Source organism: Chelonia mydas, chromosome 15 (genome assembly GCF_015237465.2).
Source record: "Chelonia mydas isolate rCheMyd1 chromosome 15, rCheMyd1.pri.v2, whole genome shotgun sequence".
Classification (NCBI taxonomy): domain Eukaryota; kingdom Metazoa; phylum Chordata; order Testudines; family Cheloniidae; genus Chelonia; species Chelonia mydas.
In genome coordinates this window covers 5,783,191-5,804,273 of record NC_057856.1, presented here as the reverse complement: position 1 = coordinate 5,804,273, position 21,083 = coordinate 5,783,191, and the positions used below count along the sequence as shown (strand labels likewise).

Below are 21,083 nucleotides of genomic sequence, written 5' to 3'. Positions count from 1 at the left end.
CTAGCTAGCAGTGCCTGTCTGGCTCACGTAGGTGCCCTATGGTTCCTCACGGCAGATACGGAGGCTATTATAGGGGTGCGCAGGCAAAATGCCCTCAGTTCCTTTACTCCCACCTCACCTAGACAACCCTAGCATGTCCATCTAGACTGCTCAGCCATCTGGTTTTTCTTGCAGTTAGACAGTTTATAGTTGTAAGCTAGTGTTCAGTACAGTTGGTTTTCAGGTGAGAGGATAGTTTTATGATTTTACATCCAGAGGTCCAGGATTCCATCCCCGTGGGGGCCCCAAAGAGGGGCTTTGTCAGACATGGCTATACTGTCTGTAACCACCAGAGAGATTTGGGCACCTACCTGCTTAGCTCATTTGAAAATTCTGGCTTGCATGAATTTTTCGGGTCCCGCTCATAACTTTGGAAGCTTTAGGCTGGCAATACAGGGCCAGCTCCATTTCCCTTTTATTTGCTTCCTCTTTTCAATATGGTGCTTGTTTTGTATATAAAGGACTTGGGCTGAGTGGGCAGAGAAGTAGCTTCGGGTTCAATCCAACCAGCTCAGAGGCCCTGAGGCTGAGGTGACCGAGGAAATGAATGATAATGCTAATAGCTTATGATACCATTTCTATAGCTGTGCCTTGCTGAAAAGCAGCCACCTCAGGGGTAGGAGAGGGCAGCCATTTAATACAGAGTGCCCTGCACAGGGGTGCCAGGCGGGGACTTGGTTTGTGTCATTGAGATGTTGGGATTTTAAGGTCTCTTCTGAAGGTGTGTGCCTCCTCCCTGTAATCTGCAAGGAACTCCATGTCCCCTCCAGAGGGAAGAGGGCTGGGTCCCAGGATAGGGTGCTCACACCCTAAACATTAAAATAAAACAAAAGGAGCCCGGTGGGAGCCTTAATGCAGCCAGGCAGCAGGCAGTGATCGGCAGAGGGCATGGGAGGAGAGAGCACCAAGGGTAGAGAAGAAATACACTTTTATTAGGAAAGCTTTCTGCAGATGTGCCAAATTCTGTAGTACCAATCACGCCACACAACTCCAGTGGATTGGACCCCCTTAACCGGGACAGCCTTTCTGAATGGCGTCCAGGTGTCAGGCCATAAATAGTACTTTCTTCACAGCCACCACCAGCAGCAACATCCTCAGACACCGGAGGGGGCATCAGTCGAAACCAGCTCGACCCCACACTGACCAAAGCAGCGTGCCTGCAGAGGAAGGTGACGCCCGGGGGAGTTTACATCTTCAGAAGATAAAAAGCTAAATGGCAAGGAAGAAACACAAACTAAACCCAAGACAGTGAGCACCGCTGGTCCCAGTGCTCCACTGCTCTGGATCACACAGGCTCCACAGATGACTCCTCTCTGCCACAGCCACCTTGAGGATGGACGACACAGGGGCCCTTGGCCTTAGGCACATGGCTAGCAACAAGGGAAGACTGGCCCAGGCCTTGTCTACCCTTCTAATACATGGAGCAAGAGCCTTGGCCTCTGGCTGCTATTCGCCAATGTGAATGCGACAGACCGGACTAGGATACAGGAAGCAAGCTAATCCGTTACTGCAGAATACAACACGGGGATTTCTAGTAAACAAGCACTGCTTATGCAACCAATAATACTGATACAAAAGGACAAGGGCCCTTCTCAGAGTCTCATGCAGCCCCCCCGAACTCAGGGCAGGCCAATGCAACCCTGCCAACCCTTCCACATCAGAGGAGCTCCAAGCAGTCCTTCTCCCTGCAAAAGAAACATGGGATGCCAGCTGCTCCAGCCCCCATGAGGATAAGATACACAGCAAAGGGCACAGCGCAGCTTGGAGGAGGGCGTCTGTGATGGGCAAAGAGTCCGAGGCCCCAGTGCAGGACAGAGATGGCTCGGAGGCTTCTCCAGAGCTCACTTCCCAGTTCAGACCTCCATTTCCACTGACCCTTCCTGCAGACTTGCTGAGAACACAGAGGCTTCCTCTGCCCGCCAACACTTGTCTGGTGCAGTACCAGGCCAGCACCTGGGGCCCACGGGTCTCCTCTACTGCACTGTCTGAGGGGGCATTATGGCTGCTTTGGGCTGCTCCAAGGTGGCTTCTCTGCTCTTCTTCCTAGGGGGCTTTTTAATGGGTGTTTTTTTGCTGGTCTGGTCACCCAGGGATGCGTGCTCCTGGCTGCTGCTGCTGGAATTTTGCTTCTCTGCCCTTTTGGCCTCATTGACCATGGTCTCCGACACGGGGCTGATCAGTTTCTGCAGGTTGGGGGAGGTTGGCAGCACAGGCTTGCTGGATTTCTGGCTGCTGCTGGTGGCCACAGAGCGCTTGGCTTTCTGCGGAGGGGTGGGCTTCTCCCTCTGGGGCTGCAAAGGGCTCACCCCATTTTGCCGGGTGCTGCCATCGCCCTTGTTGAGGCTTTGAGTCTTTTCCTTCAGCTGAGCAGCCAGTAAAGTGGCTGCCTCTGAAGACAAATGGGGGTGGACGGCCTCAGAGCGTGGCTTGCTGTGACTGGGGCTCCGGGGGACTTCCTTGCCTTCTCCTCCTTTCCTGTCTGGGTGGTAGTTTCCCATTTTTTTCAGAGCATTTTGGACTGCCCCATTGATGTTCTCCATCTGCTCCGAACTGGCCTTGGTCTTCTGCTTGGGCTTGGATGGTGACTGGGGCTCCCCAGAGAAGGAGGCTTTGCCCTCTGGGAAGCTAAGCTCTTTCAGATGTTTCTGCGCCTTCTCTTTGCTCCTCGTGCTGCCCTTATCGTCAGCTTTCCCATGGAGGCCAGCCGAGGTCTCACTCGGGCTTCTCTTTCTCTTGGCCTGAGTGTGCTCGGAGCAATCAGGCTGCATGGCCGCTCTCTCGGGGGACCTGCTGGGAGCGGGTAGCGAGTTGGACTGGTTGGAGTTGTACTTCCCATGAATCCAGGACACTTTAGGCTTTGTGGAGGGATCAGGGGGAGGGGGCTTGGTTCTCTCCGGGGAGGGGGATTTACCATTCACTCCAGGGCTTTTGGTGTCCATTGTATTTTCATCTTCGTCCTTGGACTGCTTGGAGAGGCGGGCGATTTTGGCATAGAGGGCTCCGCTTGTGGAGCCGGAGCCACAGGACGACCTTTCGCTGTCAGAGGATTTGAGCAGGGGAGTTTCGCTGCTGTCTGTTTGGAAGGCCTTGACGGAGCCCGTCTCTTTCAAGAAGGTGTACTCTCCAGCCTCCTCCGCGCTGATTGGGGGTGCCAGCTTCTCCACCAGGCTGCAGGCAGGGCCTCTCTCTTTGCTTTCACCCACACCCTCTGCAAAAGAGAAAGCATAGATACATTACACTGTGCCATGGTGCACAGGAGACAGGATGGGACATGAGGGCCCCACAGCAAAGGGACGGGAGAAAAGGATTGGGACACAAGCTATAATTGGGCAATGCTTTATACTACCCCCATGGGCCTTCTGTCCCTGCTATTCACTGCCCTGTGGATCTTTACCCCTTCCTATAGTCCTGTTATATACCCACACACATCCATTGTCCCATAGGCCTTAAACCCACCCCCTCACATGGGCCTGCAATACCATCCCCACCAGACACCCCCTCAGAGCAGAGCAGCCTCGTTTGTATGTTGGGGTTGGCTCTCTTGAAGGGGTTGGTCAGACAGCCTAGGGAAATGGAGCAGCCAGAACACAGCTCAAAACCCCTCAGTACAATAACAAGGCCACATGCTGGAGGCTGACAACCTACAACTAGGGTCCAAGGAAATCATGTTTCTGGGACAAGAGCCTGCTGAGAAATGGATTGCCACGAGGTGAAGTGCTTGGCCCTCCTAAAGGTTGGTGCGGCATCCAGGAGTCCTGGGCCCAGTGTCCCAGAATGAGGATCTGTAGGAACAGTGTCCATTCTGAGCAGAGACATTTGTTCTCTTGGTTGCTAAAATAACCATGGCTTTTATTTTAGAGTTGCTTTGGCGTTGTCGGGGTGTTGGTTTGGTTGCTTTATTTCTGAAGGAGAAAGAATCATCCCATTGGCTTGGGAGAACCACACAAAGTATTGCACGCACTTTGGACAGCTTCACGAGCAGAGGAACCTGCAGGATGAGCCTTGGCAGCGTGCCTCTGAGACGTCAACGAGACGGAGGAGGAAAGACTGCAACTGGGGGCAGGCGGGGCAGCATCTCTGCTGAGCTCCCATCTGTTGGGCAGGGCTGTCTTTCGACGGATGGGTGGGCTGGTGCCAATCCCAGTGTGCACTGACAGACATTCTGTATCACTCCCCCCTTGTGAAGGCATGTAACCCCCCTGCATCACAGGGGCTGTCGTGGCAGGGGAACAACCCAGAGCTGGAGAGCCCAGACTGATTAGCAGTGGCAGTGGGGATCATCCTATCCAGCAGCACCATCAGGCTCCTGGCTCTGCCCACCCTGCCCAATGTCCACTCACCCTCATGGGGTACACAGTACACTGGTCCCTCATCGGTGGTGTCAAAGGAGGAGAAGGAGCCCCGGGAGGACCAGGAGGGAGATGGTTGCTCCACTACAGACGGTGGCTCAATGAAACTGCAGTTCATGGTGTTCTCCAGGTCATGGTGAGCCACTGCAACGGGAGAGAGTGGAGAGTTTAGAGCAGCACTCTCACATCACCTCCCATGTGTACTCCAATCTTCCTTGTACAACCTTGGCGGGGAAAGAGACTCCCACTTCCGGACAGCCAGTTCAATTTCCAGAGAGTGCCCATCCAGAGCCATCCTAGCACTTCCAATAGGGGCTACATACCAGGAAATTGGTTGAAATAATAATTAATAATAAAATAGTAAAACATCTCGATGATCTGAACTAACCAGGATGGTTTCTAAAATGGAAACTCATACCTCCCCAATCTATTACAATGTTTTGAATGTGTCTAAAATAGCTGGTAAAGGGAGAACTGCTGACATAATTATTGGGGCTTTCAAAAAGCCTTTGACAAAGTCTCTCATGTGAAAGTTTTAAGGCAACTAAGTTGTCATGAGTTGCAAGGTGAAATATCGTCATGGATCAGAAACTAGTCTAAAGACAGAGAGCAAAGAGTAGGAATAAACCATCAGTTTTCAACCTAAGTGGTTTAGCGCAGGTGTGGCAAGGCTCCATACTAGGCCCTGTGTTATTTAATAGTTTTATTAATAGTCTGGGAATGGGGAGGGGAAAAAGGGTGACGGCAAAATTTGCGGATTAAACACTATTTATGTTAGTCATGAGAGAACAATTGTGGATATTAATGATGTTAATAAATTTATATATTGAATGCTCGCTGCATTATATATAGTGAAGCCCTGTATATTATGCTATTAAAATGCATACCCTTTCCCCACGCTTGGAATAGTGAGGGAAGAACAAGCTGCCATTTGACACAGGGAAATGAAACTGCTGTAACTATCTGCAGAATGTACTTTTGGTACTGAGCTACACTGGACACCACTGGGTTGGAGCCAGACACAGGCCCGGTGTTAATGATTTTCTGGAGTATGGACAATGGCTAGAGCTGATCAAAAAGAAGAGAAATAATTATGTGAAAATTTTCAAAATGTTGAAGTTGTTTCCTTTTTACATAATTCAAACCAGAACAATATTTTATTCATTTGAATATTTTTACCAAATATGTATTGAAATGCAAGGTAATATACATCCAGAGAAATAATTCAGACCACTCATACACCTCACTGGGTCCTTGATTCACAGATTCCAAGGCCAGAAGGGACAATTATGGTCATCTAATCTGACCTACTGTATGATCCAGGCCAGAGAACTTCCCCAAAGTAATTCCTAGAGCAAATCATTTAGAAAAGCATCCAATCTTGATTTAAAAATTGACCATGATGGAGAATCCACCACAGCCTTGGTAAATTGTTCCAATGGTTAACTGCTCTCACAGTTAAAAATTTACACCTTATTTTCAGTCTGAATTTGTTCAGTTTCACCTTCCAGTAACTGGATAATGTTAGACCTTTCTCAGCTAGACTGAAGAGCCCATTATTAAATATTTGTTCTCCATGGAGGTACTTATAGATTATGATCAAGTCGGCCCTTAACCTTCTCTTCATTAAGCAAAACAGATTGAGCTCTTTGAGGCTATCGTTATACGACGTGGTTTCTAATCCTTTAATCATTCTCATGGCTCTTCTCTGAACCCTCTCCAATTTATCAACCTCCTTCTTTAATTGTGGGCACCAAAACTGGACACACCATCGCCAAATAAAGAAGACCTGGGCATTGTTGTGGAGATCTCTGCTCCACTTGCCAGAGCAACCAAGAAAACAAACCAAATGCATAAGGACTGGCACGGAGGATAAAACTGAAGATCTCGGCATGCCAGTATAGGTATTCAATGGTACGCTCTCCTGTGGAATGCTGTGCTCCACTCCAGACAACACAGCTCTAAAAGGCTATTGTAGCAATAGAGGAGCTTCAGAGACAAGAATGATTAGAGGCCTGGAAAAAAATCCGGATAAGGAAAGATTAAAATGATGGGGATTGTTTGAAAGAAGACAAAGAAGATGAGATATGATAAAAGTAACCTAGCCCTAACTGATGGGATCAGGAGGAACTCTCCCTGGGGACAGTGTACCCGTAATTGCCAATTGCAGGGGTTCTTGCCTCTTCCTCTGAAGCAGCTGAACAGTGCGTGAGAGCAAGGCTCACACCTCCTCTCTGAAGAGAGAATGGCTGTAGAAAGCAGCTCACCAGGGTGCAACGTGCGAGTAGCTGGCTCGTTGATTGAAAGTGCACGGCAGAGAGACACTGGGCCCTGCCTTGGGAGTGAGCCGGCGGGCTATGCAGTGCCAGCTCCAGAACAGGAGGTTCCTGTGCAGAACAAACCCCCAGGGAACAGCGTTTCCTGTAGTTGTTTGGCTCACACATCTGGCTCTGAGTGACTTTCAGATAAATCATAGGCTGACAGTGGCTGGGAGAAAGCTGGCCACTTCCTATGGGCTCCTTCCACGCTGCTGGAGATTCACTCACTAAACACAGACTGAATTCCTGCTTAGAGTACAGCAGCACTGTGGCTTCCCCACTCGCCTGAGGCAAGGGGCCAGCTGTGATATATGGTTTTTCCTGCCATAGTTCCCAGGAGGTGCTAGAGGTTTCACCTGAAGATCATCCATGTGGCAAACACAGGGGGACAATACCGCCCGGCAAAGCTTCCAGATTCAGCCTGAAATGGCAGGGTATTCCCTGCCACATACTCAGCCAGAGCGCTTTGCACCGTCAGCTCTCAAATGCTAAAGGATCAGCCTGGGTAAGTACATGAATGGGAAGAGCTAGGTCTTGGGGATAGGTAGGGGGTGCCCTTGCCTAAATATGGGACCAGTGCCAGGCTAAGGAGTGCTAAGGTGCTCTCTTTAAAGATCCCACGGCACTTTGGGCAGATTTCAGAACTCCTGGTCCCATTAAAGCATTGGCAAAACTCCCACTGACTTTGATGGGGCTAAGCTTTCACCCTGGCCTCCCTTTTTGTACTCTCAGTTTTTGGGCATAAAAATTGCAGGCATAAGTTTGCAAAATATAGAGAATGAATGGCTGTGACCCCATTCAGACTCCAGTAAGAGCCAGGGTGCTATGCCCAGCGTCCTGGCCAAGTTCCTACTCAGGCAATTCCACCCGGCCTCTGTAAATTTCCCCTGTAGTAGCAACTGGGCTGTGGTATTCACCTTCATTTCCTCTCCCAGATGGCTGTGTAGTGTAACATAGCTGCCGAGTCCCGCTCCTGAGGTGGCTGCATTTTAGTGGCAAGTGACGTGATCGCTATATATTTCTTACTTTACAGTCCTCACGTGGACGTGGGAGGGGATGTTGTGAGACTGAATGAATGTTTACAGAGCACTTTAAGATCTTCAGGTGGGACGTGCCAGAGGAGTAAGGACACAAAGCGGAGTTTGGCACATTTACGCATGACAAGGAAGGCACCAGGGTTGAGTCTGGAGGTGGGAGGGCAGTACAGGCCCAGGGAGAGGACATCAGTGTGTACAGAGAGGTGTGTTCAGGGGGGAGGAAAGTGCATTGGATGTTGAATACTTCCTGTATTTTAATGCCAAGTATTGCTGCTGATTTCCTAGGCAGGGTAGGTTTTCTGGGGCACAGGCAGGGCAGTGAGAGGAAAGGTGTGCTGGTATTTCCCTTGCTGCTCATGGAGTCATAGGTGTTCGGGCCAGGAGGGGCCATCCCAACTGAACTCTGACATTGCCTGTGAGGAGGCTGCACAGAGGCCAGGCCAGCCCAGCATCAGGACTGGAAGCGAAGGCAAAGGCAGATCCTTGCCCCAGCTGCTCTTTTGATGCGTGGTCCAACGTGGCGCTGACTTGAGCTTCCTTGCTCTTGCACGCAGGAGACTCCCTTTGAGCAGAGGGCAGCCCAGCGTCTGCCCACTCTTCACATTCCTCGCTGCACACGGAAAAGCCAGCAGTAGTGTGGCCCTGCCCCCCGGGGAATGAAGATGTATCTGTGGCAAAGTCCCAGAGAGCCCCATTGGCTCGGCCTAGCAGACTGCATGGCTGCGGGATGACTCCAGGATGCGAAACAACTTTCCCAGTGGCTGGGTGAGCAGAGACTTGCTCACAACTGAAACATCCTCAAAGCTGAAGGATGCTGTCCATGCAGAAGCCAGTCTCCTCCAAGCAGGGCCGCCTCCAGCTTTTTTGCTGCCCCAAGCGGTGAAGGAAAAAAAACCCAAAACCAAAACCAAGCCTGGCTGAGCTGCTGCCAAAGTGCCGCCGAAGAGGAAGAGACTGCAGGGCCCGCCACCAAAGACCCAGACATGCCGCCCCGATGACGGATGGAGTGCCGCCCCTTTCTATGGCCCGTCCCAGGCACCTGCTTCCTTCGCTGGTGCCTGGAGCCGGCCCTGCCTCCAAGCAGAGCCAGGCCCACAGAGGGGAAGGCTGGGATGGACTCCAGAGGGCTAGTGTTGAGCAATAGCTGGCCCGCAGAGCTGAGTATTCTTAGCTCCCAGCTGTTTTCAGATCATTCCTTTCCCCCTGCTCAGTCCCAGGAAGTGACAGAATGAAATTCTCCCTTCATTGTTGTTTAAAAGTCCAGAGATTTCAAACAGGGAAATGAAGCCCAGCCGGTGAGAGGGAGCATTTGTGAGCAGCTGCCGGGGACAGAGGAGCACCAAACCAAGCCAGGCCCTAACTAGCCCGAGGCATGATGCCTATTTTTGAAATAAACACGTGCTGAGTAGTGTGTCTTGGGGCTGGTGCTATTTGATTATGTAACAAAAGACCCCACCACAGAGCAGATACGCACGGAGGCCCCAGAAACCTTTCTTCTGGCAGCAGCTGCTGGCAGCATGGTCTAGACTGAACTAGGTGAGTTTTCTCAAATCAGCAGTTCCGAGGTTTCTGAGACAGTCCCTGGTGGTACTTATCTTGAAAGGGCAGCACAGGGGGGAAAGGCCGCTGTGGTTCCCAAGGGTCAGGATCTTATGCAGCTGGGCTCACGGCCTGAACATTTTGCATGCTCCTCCAGAGATTCCAACAGTGAAGAGGTGGGATTTGAACTTACGCTCTCCAGCTCAGGCCACCTTTCGCTAAGCCAAAGGTGTTCAGATGGGGCGCGCTCACTGCTTGGTTCAGCTACACTGTGGTACCCTGTCGAGCTGTGAGAAGCCATTTTATACCACAAACCGTGGCTGAGATGAGGAGTTGCAGCTGGGGTTCCCTCGACATTGGAGCTACAGGCCCCTGTGCAGGGGCTGTGAAGCTTTAGGTGAGGCTCCTGTGCTCTGAGGACCTGTGGCTACTTTTGTGGAGCAGCTGCGGCACTTGGCATTCTCCGGGAGTTAAAGAGGGTAGAGACTAACCTGCCAGACTCCCCACCACACTGTCTCACCTTCCCCTGGACCTCAGACATTCCTCCTATTGCCATATCTCTTCACCACAGGGGATGAAACGGGCATCCTTGTCCCCCTTACATGCCTCCCCCCCAAAACCCTCCTACATTCGCCATATCAGAACCCTAGGAAGTCACATAAACAAACACTTTGTGCAGCCAGGATGAAGGTTCAGTAAGCGCAACATACAAGTGAAACCTGTAGAAGCAAGGTAACAGTAAGCTGTGGGACAGACCCTAATGGCCTCATGGTACATTTCCACCAGCAGCGACACACCACCTCTTCCCACAGAACTTCACCAGCTAAGGAAACCCGCTACACACCACACATGAGTCCCCTCCACAGCATGGCATGATTCTTAGTGATGACATCACGCTCCCCCCACAAACATGGAGCCCACTGGAACCTGGACTCTGCACATCTCGCAGCACTATTTGCTGAGGTTGTAGTTAGGGTTGTGTATTATTGAGGAGACCCCAGGATTGAACACAACCACGTAACACATTTTTATACATCACTCTCTCTTTGTCTACACTAAGTGCTGAGTGGTGTTTAGAAGCACATTAGCACATGTCTTGCTAGACAAACCCAGGCTAGAGAAACCCAAAGTGCATTTCACTTTGTAAACGGTTCTGCTCCGTCTCTCACTTTCTAGTTTCTGTTCAACGTTTTCTGGAGCAAATACTTACCCTTTCTGACCAGCAACTGGCCATCACTGTGCCTTGCTTATCTTAAAATATTTGGAGTTTTTATTTTCCTGGGTTTATAAGGCTTGTTTTGAGGATTATCGCAATATCCCTGCAATGTATATTACCCTGTCTCACTGACATGGGCTCTCAGCCTTAACTCCTCTTAACGGATTTTTTTTTCTGGGAAGTTCCTTGGGTTGTTTTATTGTAAAATTTCATCCGTGAAACAAGAAACTCCCAGAGACTGTCCCTAGGGTTTATTTTTAATGATGTGATTATCTGAAATGTCAACCTCAGGTCGTATTTATTGTAACTTCCAGGGCCAGACTCACTAGTGCGCTCTGGCTGCTCACCCCACTCTGGAGCAGCATGAGGCAGCCATAGCATAAGACCATGTCAGTGGGTGCACACAGTGATGAGCTGCCAAAAATCTTAACAACCGGTTCCCTCCTCACCCCACGAGGGGGTCGTTGCCTGTCCCCGCCCCCCGGGACTCCTGCCCCATCCAACCCCCCGCATTCCTTCATGCCCCCCCCGGACCCCTGCCCCATCCACCCCCCTCCCCTGTCCCCTGACTGTCCCCAGAACCAGACAGGAGGGTCTCGTGGGCCACCGTAGTGGGTGCCCACCCCACCCCTAAGAGCCAGAGGGACCTGCTGGGGGGCGAGGTGGGGAGTCCTGGCGGTGCTTACCTGGGGCAGCTCCCAGGAAGCATCCGGCAGGTCCCTCTGGCTCCTAGGGGCGGGGGAGCATAGCTATGGGGGGAGCGGCCGCTCCCCCTACTGATCACATCAAAAGTGGCACCTTAGGCACCGACTCCCTGGGTGCTCCGGGGCTGGAGCACCCGCGGGGAAAATCTGGTGGGTGCAGAGCGGCCACCGGCAGCTCCGCGCCCCGCGCCCGGCCCCAGCTCACCTCCCCTCTGCCTCTGCCTTGCCCCTGAACGCGCTGCCCCGTTCTGCTTCTCCGCCCCCCCGGTTTCCCGCGAATCAGCTGTTCGCACGGGAAGCCGGGGAGGGCTGAGAAGCAGACAGCGGCTTCGCGCTCAGGTCCAGGGAGGTGGAGGTGAGCTGGGGCGGGGAGCGGTTCCCCTGCGCGCCCCCTCCTGTCCCCCTGGGTTACCTGCTGCGGTGTGGGGAATACCCTCCTCGCGCCCCCCCGCCTCAGCTCATCTCCGCCTCCCTGGGCCTGAGCGCAAAGCCACCGCCTGCTTCTCAGCCCGCCCCGGCTTCCCGCATGAACAGCTGATTCACAGGAAGCTGGGGGGGGGCAGAGAAGCAGAGCAGGGCGGCGCGTTCAGGGGAGGAGGTGGAGTGGAGGTGAGCTGGGGCCGGGGGCGGGGCGGGGAGCTGCCGCTGCACCCACCAAATTTTCCCCGTGGGTTCTCCAGCCCCGGAACACCCATGGAGTCAGCGCCTAAGGCGCCACTTTTGGCTGGTTGTTAAATTTAGAAACCCTCGCGGAACAACCGGTTCTAAAAGGGCTTCTAAATTTAACAACTGGCTCCAGCTCACTACTGGGTGCACACTGCTTTGTATCACCGAAAGCAATAAAGAGCAACTGCAGTGTATGCCCCAGTTCCCTCTCCCTCCTGTACATTCCCCTGCACACACCCTAAACTCCTCCTCCTTCCTGTACCCCTGCACATATCTCAGACCCTCCTCCCTTCTGTAACCCGTGCATTCCCCTAGACACACACACAGACCCTGTAGAGAGCAGGGGACTTGCATGGAACATTTAAAGATCAATGGGAAGGAAATTGCTTCTTACATGTCCTCCTCAGCTCTGTAAGACAGGAGCCCTAATCCTCAGGACCTACAGAGATTTGCAGGACTGAGACTCCCTTTTTGCAGACAGGAGATCTGCAGCACAAGGACTGCATGCCACAAGGGACTGTGCCGGGCCAGCAGACCCACAGGCATTGCCTACCTTTGGACCTCCATGGGCCGCTGAGTTCCTAGGGCTGCAGGAGAAGGGCTTCTTTTCAGCAGGACTGACGACCATTTAAAAAAAAAAACAAAACCCTGAGGAAATTCTCACACAACAACTTGGCTGTGGTTGCTGGCACAGAGCAGTAGGGTGAGCACGTTACCTTCCAAGAACAGGAAAAACACACAAATACTAGAAACCCAAGCAAGGCGGGGTTATGACTGCACTTGTAGCACAAGTCACCAGACAATCCCCCTGGGGCCGAGGGCAGAGTTAGGCTGGGTGCCTCACATTCAGATGTGCACCTGTCACTGCATTTCCTGGGGTTTGAATAGTATTTGTAAAAAGAAAAGGAGTACTTGTGGCACCTTAGAGACTAACCAATTTATTTGAGCATAAGCTTTCGTGAGCTACAGCATCCGATGAAGTGAGCTGTAGCTCACGAAAGCTTATGCTCAAATAAATTGGTTAGTCTCTAAGGTGCCACAAGTACTCCTTTTCTTTTTGCGAATACAGACTAACATGGCTGTTACTCTGAATAGTGTTTGTGTTTGTTTTAATTCTAAGGCCCCTGCAAGGTCCTGTGCGCTCCCAGCACTGACCTGCACCTGAAATGGGAACTCCATGTAAACTGATGCATTCACATAGGACCTTCAAATTACCCTGGACAAGACTCTAGAGAAGGCCAGTAGGGACCCTTCTGGCCTGAGTTTAGGAATTCTTTTCCATCTCTAATTTCTATACAGAACACAAAGAGTTCTTTGCTAAATAACACCTATTCAGAGCCCCAGCAGGCAGACTGGATGGTCTTGCATAGCTTTTTCATCTGTGATCCTGCACTGAAGTGGTAATGTCTGTCACGGAGTGTCATAGGAACACAGGCCCTGCCAGCTCAGGTCACAGCAAGGTTCCACCTCGCCCAGTGTCCTATCTTCTAACGTGGCCACACCCAGCTGTCCAGAGGAAGGGGTAAGAACCCTCTACCAACAATTCTGGAATAGCATGTGCAGAGGGGAAATGCCCTATCAGAGGTTGGCAGCTCATGGCCTGAAGCAGGAGGGTTTAGGTTTTAGCCTATCCTCTGGAAACACCCAAAAGGGAGGGCAGATACAATGTTGGGGAGAGCAGATGAGGGGCTTATTTTAGCATACGAAGATAAGCATGGCCCTACTGGGTCAGACCAATGGTCCACAGAACCCAGTATCCCATCTTCTAACAGTGGCCAGTGCCAGACACTTTGGAGGAATGACCAGAACAGGGCATTTATCGAGTGAGGACCCAGCTTCTGGCAATCAGAGGTTTAGGGACACCCAGAGCATGGGGTTGCCTCCCTGACCATCTTGGTTAATGGACCTATTCTCCATGAACCTATCTAATTTTTTTTAACGCTAGTTATACTTTTGGCTTTCACAACATCCCTTTACAAGAAGTTCCACAGGTTGACTGTGTGTTCTGTGAAGAAGTACTTCCCCATGTTTGTTTTAAACCAGCTGCCTATTAATGTCATTGGGTGACCCCTGGTTCTTGTGTTATGTGAAGGGTAACTAAGTGTTCTTCCTTATTCCCTTTCTCCACACCAGTCATGGTTTTAAGGCCTCTACCATATCCCCCCCAGTCGTCTCTTTTCTAAGCTGACCAGTCCCAGTCTTTTTAATCTCTCCTCAGATGGAAGCTGTTCCAGCCCCCTCATCATTTGTGTTTACCTTCTCTGTACTTTTCCGATTCTAATATGTCTTTTTTGAGATGGGGTGACCAGAACTGCACACAGTATTCAAGATGTGGGCGTATCATGGATTTATATAGTGGCATTATGATATCTTCTGTCTTATTATCACTCCCTTTCCTAATGGCTCCTAACATTCTGTTAGCTTTTTTCATTATTGCTGCACATTGAGTGGATGTTTTCCGAGAACTACCCACAGTGACTCCAAAATCTCTTTCTTGAGTGGTAATAGCTAATTTAGACCCCATCACTTTGTATGTATAGTTGTGTATAAGTTCCTGCGAGTATTTGCATTTATCGACACTGAATTTCATCTGCCATTTTTTTGCCCAGTCACCCAATTTTGTGAGATCCCTTTGTAACTCTTTATAATCTGCTTTGTATTTAATTATCTTGAGTAATTTTGCATCATCTGCAAACTTTGTCCCTTTTCCAGATCATTTACAAATATGTTGAACAGCATTGGTCCCAGTATAGCTCCTTGAGGGATCCCTCTATTTTCCTCTCTCCTCTGTGAAAACTGACTGTTTATTCCTATCCTTTTTCCCCTATTGCTTATACACGGATCTATGAGAGAGCCTTACCTCTTATCCCATGACAGCTAACTTTGCTTAAGAGCCTTTGGTGAAGGACCTTGTCAAAGGCTTTCAGAAAGTCTAAGTACACTGGATTGCTGTTGTCTACATGTTTGTTGACATCCTCAAAGAATTCTAATAGATTGGTGAGGCATGATTTCCTGTACAAAAGCTGTGCTGACTCTTCCCCAACATATTGTGTTCATCTATGTGTCTGATAATTCTGTTCTTTACTATAGTTTCAGGCAATTTGTCTGGTACTTTAGTTAGTACTCATTGGCTTGTGTCATAAATATAAAGGGAAGGGTAACCACCTTTCTGCATACAGTGTTATAAAATCCCTTCTGGCCAGAGGCAACATCCTGTTACCTGTAAAGGGTTAAGAAGCTCAGCTAACCTGGCTGGCACCTGACCCAAAGGACCAATAAGGGGACAAGATACTTTCAAATCCTGGGGGCGGGGGAAGGCTTTTGTTTGTGCTCTTTGTTTACGTGGTTGTTCTCTCTTGGGACTGAGAGAGGCCAGAGAGAAATCCATCTTCTCCAACCCATCCTAATCCAAGTCTCCAATATTGCAACCAGTATAGGTAAGCCAGGCAAGGCGGATTAGTTTATCTTTTGTTTTATGTGAATTTTCCCTGTGTTAAGAGGGAGGTTTATTCCTTTTTTCTGTAACTTTAAGGTTTTGCTCAGAGGGGGATCCTCTGTGTTTTGAATCTGAATACCCTGTAAAGTATTTTCCATCCTGATTTTACAGAGATGATTTTTACCCCCCCTTTTTTTTTTTAATATCCTTCTTTTAAGAACCGGACTGATTTTTCCATTGTTCCAAGATCCAGGGGTTTGGGTCTTCGGTGATTTTGTAACCAATTGGTTAGGATGCTATTCTCAAGCCTCCCCAGGAAAGGGGGTGTGTGGGGCTTGGGGGAATATTCTGGGGGGAAGACATCTCCAAGTGGTCTCTTTCCCTGTTCTTTGTTTAAAACGCTTGGTGGTGGCAGCATACTGTTCAAGGTCAAGGCAAAGTTTTTAACCTAAGCTGGTAAGAATAAGCTTAGGGGGTCTTTCATGCGGGTCCCCGCATCTGTACCCTAGAGTTCAGAGTGGGGAAGGAACCCTTACAGCTTGTAATTGCTAGGATCACTTCTGAAGCCTATTTTAAAAATTGGTATTACATTAACTATCCTCCAGTCATCTGGTACACAGGCTGATTTAAGTGATAGGTTACATGCCACAGTTAGTGGTTCTGCAATTTCATATTTTAGTTTCTTTAGAATTCTTGAGTGAATACCACCTGGTCCTGGTGACTTATTACTGTTTAATTTATCAATTTGTTCCAAAACCTCCTCTAATGACACCTCAATCTAGGACAGTTCCTCAGACTGATCATCTAAAGGAGTGGCTCAGGTGTTGGAATCTCCCTCACCTCTTCTGCAGTGAGGGTGGATGCAAAGAATTCATTTAGCTTCTCCACAATGGCCTTGTCTTCAGTGCCCCATTAGCACCTCAATCATCCGGTGGCCCCATTGGTTGCTTGGCAAACCTCCTGCTTCTGATGCTGTTAGTTTTTGTGTCTTTTGCTAGGTGCTCTTCACATTCTTTTTTGGCCTGTCTAATTATACATTTACACTTTACTTGCCAGAGTTTATGCTCCTTTCTATTTTCCTCAGTGGGATTTGACTTCCAATTTTTAAGATGTCTTTTTGTCTCTAACTGCCTATTTTACTCTGTTTAGCCATGGTGGCATTTTTTTGGTCCTCTTACTGTTTTTTTTTTTTTTATTTGGGGTATATATTTAGTTTGAGCCTCTACTGTGGTATTTTTAAAAAGTTTCCGTGCAACTTGCAGGCATTTCACTCGCGTGACTGTTCCTTTTAATTTCTGTTTAACTAGCCTCCTCATTTTGGTGTAGTTCCCCTTTTTGAAGTTCAGTCCTACTCTCATGGGTTTATTTGGTATTTCCCCCCCGCACAAGGATGTTAAATGTAATTACATTATGGTTGCTATTACTGAGTGGTTCAGATATATTCACCTCTTGGACCAGATCCTGTGTTTCATTTAGGACTAAATCAAGAGTTGCCTCTCCCCTTGTGGGTTCCAGAACTAGCTGCTTCAATAAACAGTCATGACTGGTGTCTAGAAATTTTATCTGTGCATCTTGTCCTGAGGTGACATGTACCCAGTCAATAAGGGGATAGTTGAAATCCCCAATTATTACTGGGTTTTCTGGTTTTGTAGCCTCTCTAATGTCCCTGGGCATTTCACAATCACCATCACCATCCTGGTCAGGTGGTCAGTAGTATATTCCTACTGCTATACTTTTATTATTCAAGCATGGAATTTCTGTCCACAGCAATTCTATGGTACTGTTTGATTCATTTAAGATTTTTACTATATTTGACTCTGTGCTTTCTTTCACATACAGTGCCACTCACCCATCAGCATAACCTACTCTGTCATTCCTTTATATTTTGTACCCTGGTATTACCATGTCTCATTGATTATAACTGTTCCACCAAGTTTCTGTGATGCCTATTATATCAATATCCTCATTTAATACCAGGCACTCAAGTTCACCCGTCTTAGTATTTAGACTTCTTGCATTTGCATACAAGCACTTACAAAATTGGTCAATATTTAGTTGTTTGCCTTCTTGTGATATAATTCAATGGGACTCTTTTTTGTTTGACTTGTCTCTCTTCAGTTCCTACCAGTACTTTATCAACTTCCATCCTCTCCTCCTTACTAGGATATAGAGAATCTGTTAATAGATCCTCCCCTAAGGGATGTCTCTCTCTGAACAGTGTGCTCCTTCACACTCTCGGCTTTCACCCAGCCCTTAGTTTAAAACCTCTATGACCTTTTTAATTTGACATGCCAGCAATCTGATTCCACTTGGTTTCAGAGGGGCCCATCCTCCTTTCCCCAAAGGTCCCCAGTTCCTAACGCCCTCCTCCCTACACCATCATCTCATCCACGCATTGAGACCCTGCAGTTCTGCCAGACTAACTTGCCCTGCACATGGAACCAAAAGAATTTCAGAGAATGCTACCATGGGGGTCCTGGACTTTAATCTCTTACCTAGCAATCTACATTTGTCCTCCAGGACCTCTCTCCTACCTTTCCTTATGTCATTGGTACCTATATGTACAACGACCATCGGCTCCTCCCCAGTACCTCACATATGTCTGTCTAGATGTCTTGAGAGATCTTCAACCTTCGCACCCGGTAGGCAATTCAGCAGGCGGTTCTCCTGGTCATCACAATCCCATCTATCTATATTTCTAATGATCAAATCCCCCATCACTATTACCTGTCTCTTCCTAATAATTGGGGTCTCCCCCCAGAGAGGTAGTCTCAGTGCAGAGGATACCATGACATCATCTGGAAGGAGGATCCCAACTATTCTCTTTCCCTGAGACTTCCATCCGGCTCTGCAGCAAAGAGGCTGTCAGACTTGGGGTGCTGTGTCCTGGAAAGTCTCCTCTATGTACCTCTCTGCCTCCCTTAGCATCTCCAGTTTAGTCACTCTGGTCTCCAGAGCCCGTACTGTGTCTCTGAGGGCTAGGTGCTGCTTACACTGAACACACACCTATACCACCGGCCCACAAGGCAGGCAATCCTACATGCTGCATTCAGTGCAATAACCTGCATAGCCCCCACTCTGCTGCTGGACTTCTGTCTGCATTCTCTTTACTCCTGCAGGGTTTTTGGTTGTTTGTTTGTTAGTTCTCTGTGTGTGTTTCTTTGGAGGGCCGGGGCTATTGGCCTAAGTTTAGAGAATGTTTGTTAGGCAAATCTGGCTCCTATGTTCCCTCTCTAAACACCCTTGCAAAACTCCACTGTTTGCTGCTCCTATTTGCTAGGTCCTCTGCTCGCTTAGGAGCTGGCTTTTTAAATCCTTGTTCTCCCTCAATGAGCCCCACCCCTTTGTCGGGATTTTAAAGGGGATCAAAGGAAGCAGGCTAGAGCCTGGTCAGGAAGCTCTCGGCCGAGCCTAGCAGGGCACTAGGCTCAGCACACAGCCCCCCAGACAGACCACACTATAAACCTCAATCAAGCAGGCCCGTGGCAAGCAAACGCGCAGACAACAAACTTACTCCAAGGGTCCCGTCGTCTTGCCTCCTTCACTTGGAGAACTAACTCAGAAACCTCCTGTTCGCTGCTCCTGTTCACTAGCTCCTGCCCTACTAGAATCACTATATTTTCTCTGGCTGGGCCCTGTGGACTCATTCACTCCCATGCAGAGTAGATGTAAAATGCTACTGCACCACAATGGGAGTGCCTTGCACTCCTGTGCATAGGCGCAAATGGCTACAGACAGCTCGGATCGGACCCTCGGCCTTTCCCTGACTGACACAGGCTCTGCCCTTCTCCGCGCATGTGGATGAAGAACAGCACCAAGCTGGATCTGGCAAGAGGCACAACTGGATCCTGCAGGCCCACGAAATGGCATTGCTTGGGCTGTGTTCAAAATTCCAGTGGGGTTCGGGAGCCAGGGCTGGTTTAGCGCCCAGCCTCTCCTGGAGCTCCCAAGCCTCAGACTAAATTTGTGCTTCTGCCCAGTTCCTCGAGGGGCTGAAGCCAGATTCCCAAATGGGAGGGCGGGTTTGCCCGTCCTCCCGACAGGCTGCACTTCTACTCCTGGCACTTCCCCTTCATCCTGCTGAGGAGCTGTGGGGGGGATCGGCCTCCAGCCCACTCCGAAGCCAGGATAAGAAGAAGACCACATGGCAAGGTCTGCGAGCCAAGGCAAACAGAGCAGCCTGTGACCAAAGCATTTCATTCCAATGAACTAACAGCCCCCTGGCAACACAAACAATCTCTGCGGCTGCCTGCCTTCCCCTCGCCTTAGCGGGAGGGCGTGTGAGAGAGCCGATCATGGCTCGTTGGCCTTTTGCTCTGCAGGCCCTGAGGAGCCAGCCATACTCTAGGGCACAGGAAGCTTCCTGTAACAGTGCATTGCAGCTCAGATAATTAAAGACCACTAGCCTCTGAGGTCCATCCAAAGAGATAGTGGGGACTCTGCCCTTGACAGGTCGGGAGGAGCCGTTCTAGTCAGCCTGGGGCAATACCTGCAGAATAGGCGAGTGACGCTCAGCCATAAGAAGCAGCCTTTCATACAGCCAGGGCCCAAGGGGAGTTCTCCCTCTGTCTCCCTGTTTACACAAACATCTGATTTGCAGCCTGATCCAGGAAGGGCACACAGCTCCATTCATCCTTCCCCAGCGGAGCCGCCTCTCTTCCAGAAAGGCCTGCTCCACTCGCTCCCATAAACACAGCATTTGTTATCGTTTTAGGGGTAACGGTCCTGCTTTGGTTCCCTTGGGTCCCAGCCACAGCCCCAGAGCTCGAGCTACACCGCGAGAACACAGCATCTCAGGGGAACAGCAATCGGCACAGCCGCCCGCATTGGAGGGGAGCAGCGAGGTTCACATGCTGCCGGCTCTTATTAAGAGCTGGCACCTGAGTGCCCTGGGCTTTGGGGGAACTGAGGATGGGATGGGAATGGGACGGCTCAGCTCTTCTGCAGTGCGGGGCCAGGGGAGGAAGTTATATCCCAACCACAGCACATGGGCAATCACTCAGTTATTACAAACCAACCCAAATGCATTGCAGGTAAGACTGCCATGGCATCACCTCCCAGCCAGCCTATCCCCGCTGCACTCTAGCTCCTTTGTACAGCAGGGGGATGACAAGAAATATGCCCCTTTAAAGGAGGTTCCAGGGTGGAACAGGGATACAAGAAACAGTGCAAAGGTCCAGAATGGCGTTCCCACCACAGGGATGTGTGCGAACAGCCGTTTGTTGCGCCCAGATGCTATCCTAGCAGCCAAGCTGCAGGCAGCTCCGTGGGACACTTAGTGCAAATTATTCAGTGAGCTCTTTGGCAGACTTCCAAATAATTTGCATGTGACCATACACTTCCAGACAGTGACAGGGACATGGCCTTGAGTTGCACAGATTGTGGCAGCTGTGGTTGGAGCAGGTGAGTGGGTTCTGGAGAGGATCGCAGGGGGATAGATGGGTTGGTGCTGGGGCCTCTGGGAGAGGCTGAGGTAGGTGAGTTCATGGGTTTGCAGGTGGGGGAATCTGGGAGGTATCTGGTGGGCAGTTGGGTGGGTGCTGGGGTTCCTGCAATGTGTGATGGCAGTTCCTGGGGGCACTGGAGTAACTGGAGGTTCTGGGTGCTTTTAGCAATGCTACCAGCTATCACAATTTTATTGCAAATCTCTTAATAGTCGGCGTTTTTCTAAAAGCCCTAGCTCCTGGAGTCAGGTGATTACAGGAGAATCTCACCTTGCATTAACAAAGATTAATGCCACATGTTCTCCTCAGCCATGGCAGCTTTCACATTACACCTT

The 21,083-nt window shown here is 49.9% G+C and overlaps 1 protein-coding gene across 2 annotated transcripts in view; it reads right to left on the bottom strand.

Annotated features, from left to right (window-relative positions):
• Positions 1-950: 950 nt before the first annotated feature.
• Positions 951-21,083, bottom strand: part of SCARF2 (scavenger receptor class F member 2) — a 102,019-nt gene continuing 81,886 nt past the window's right edge. The window contains exons 10-11 of one of the 2 annotated variants that reach the window (XM_037878876.2): positions 4,380-4,532; positions 951-3,247 (exon numbers count right to left, since the gene is read on the bottom strand). In XM_037878876.2, coding sequence (XP_037734804.1) covers positions 2,013-3,247; positions 4,380-4,532 — 1,388 coding nt within the window. In that variant the 3' untranslated portion in view covers positions 951-2,012. The remainder of the gene's footprint in view (positions 3,248-4,379; positions 4,533-21,083) is intronic. The other variant, XM_037878877.2, reaches the window with a different exon arrangement.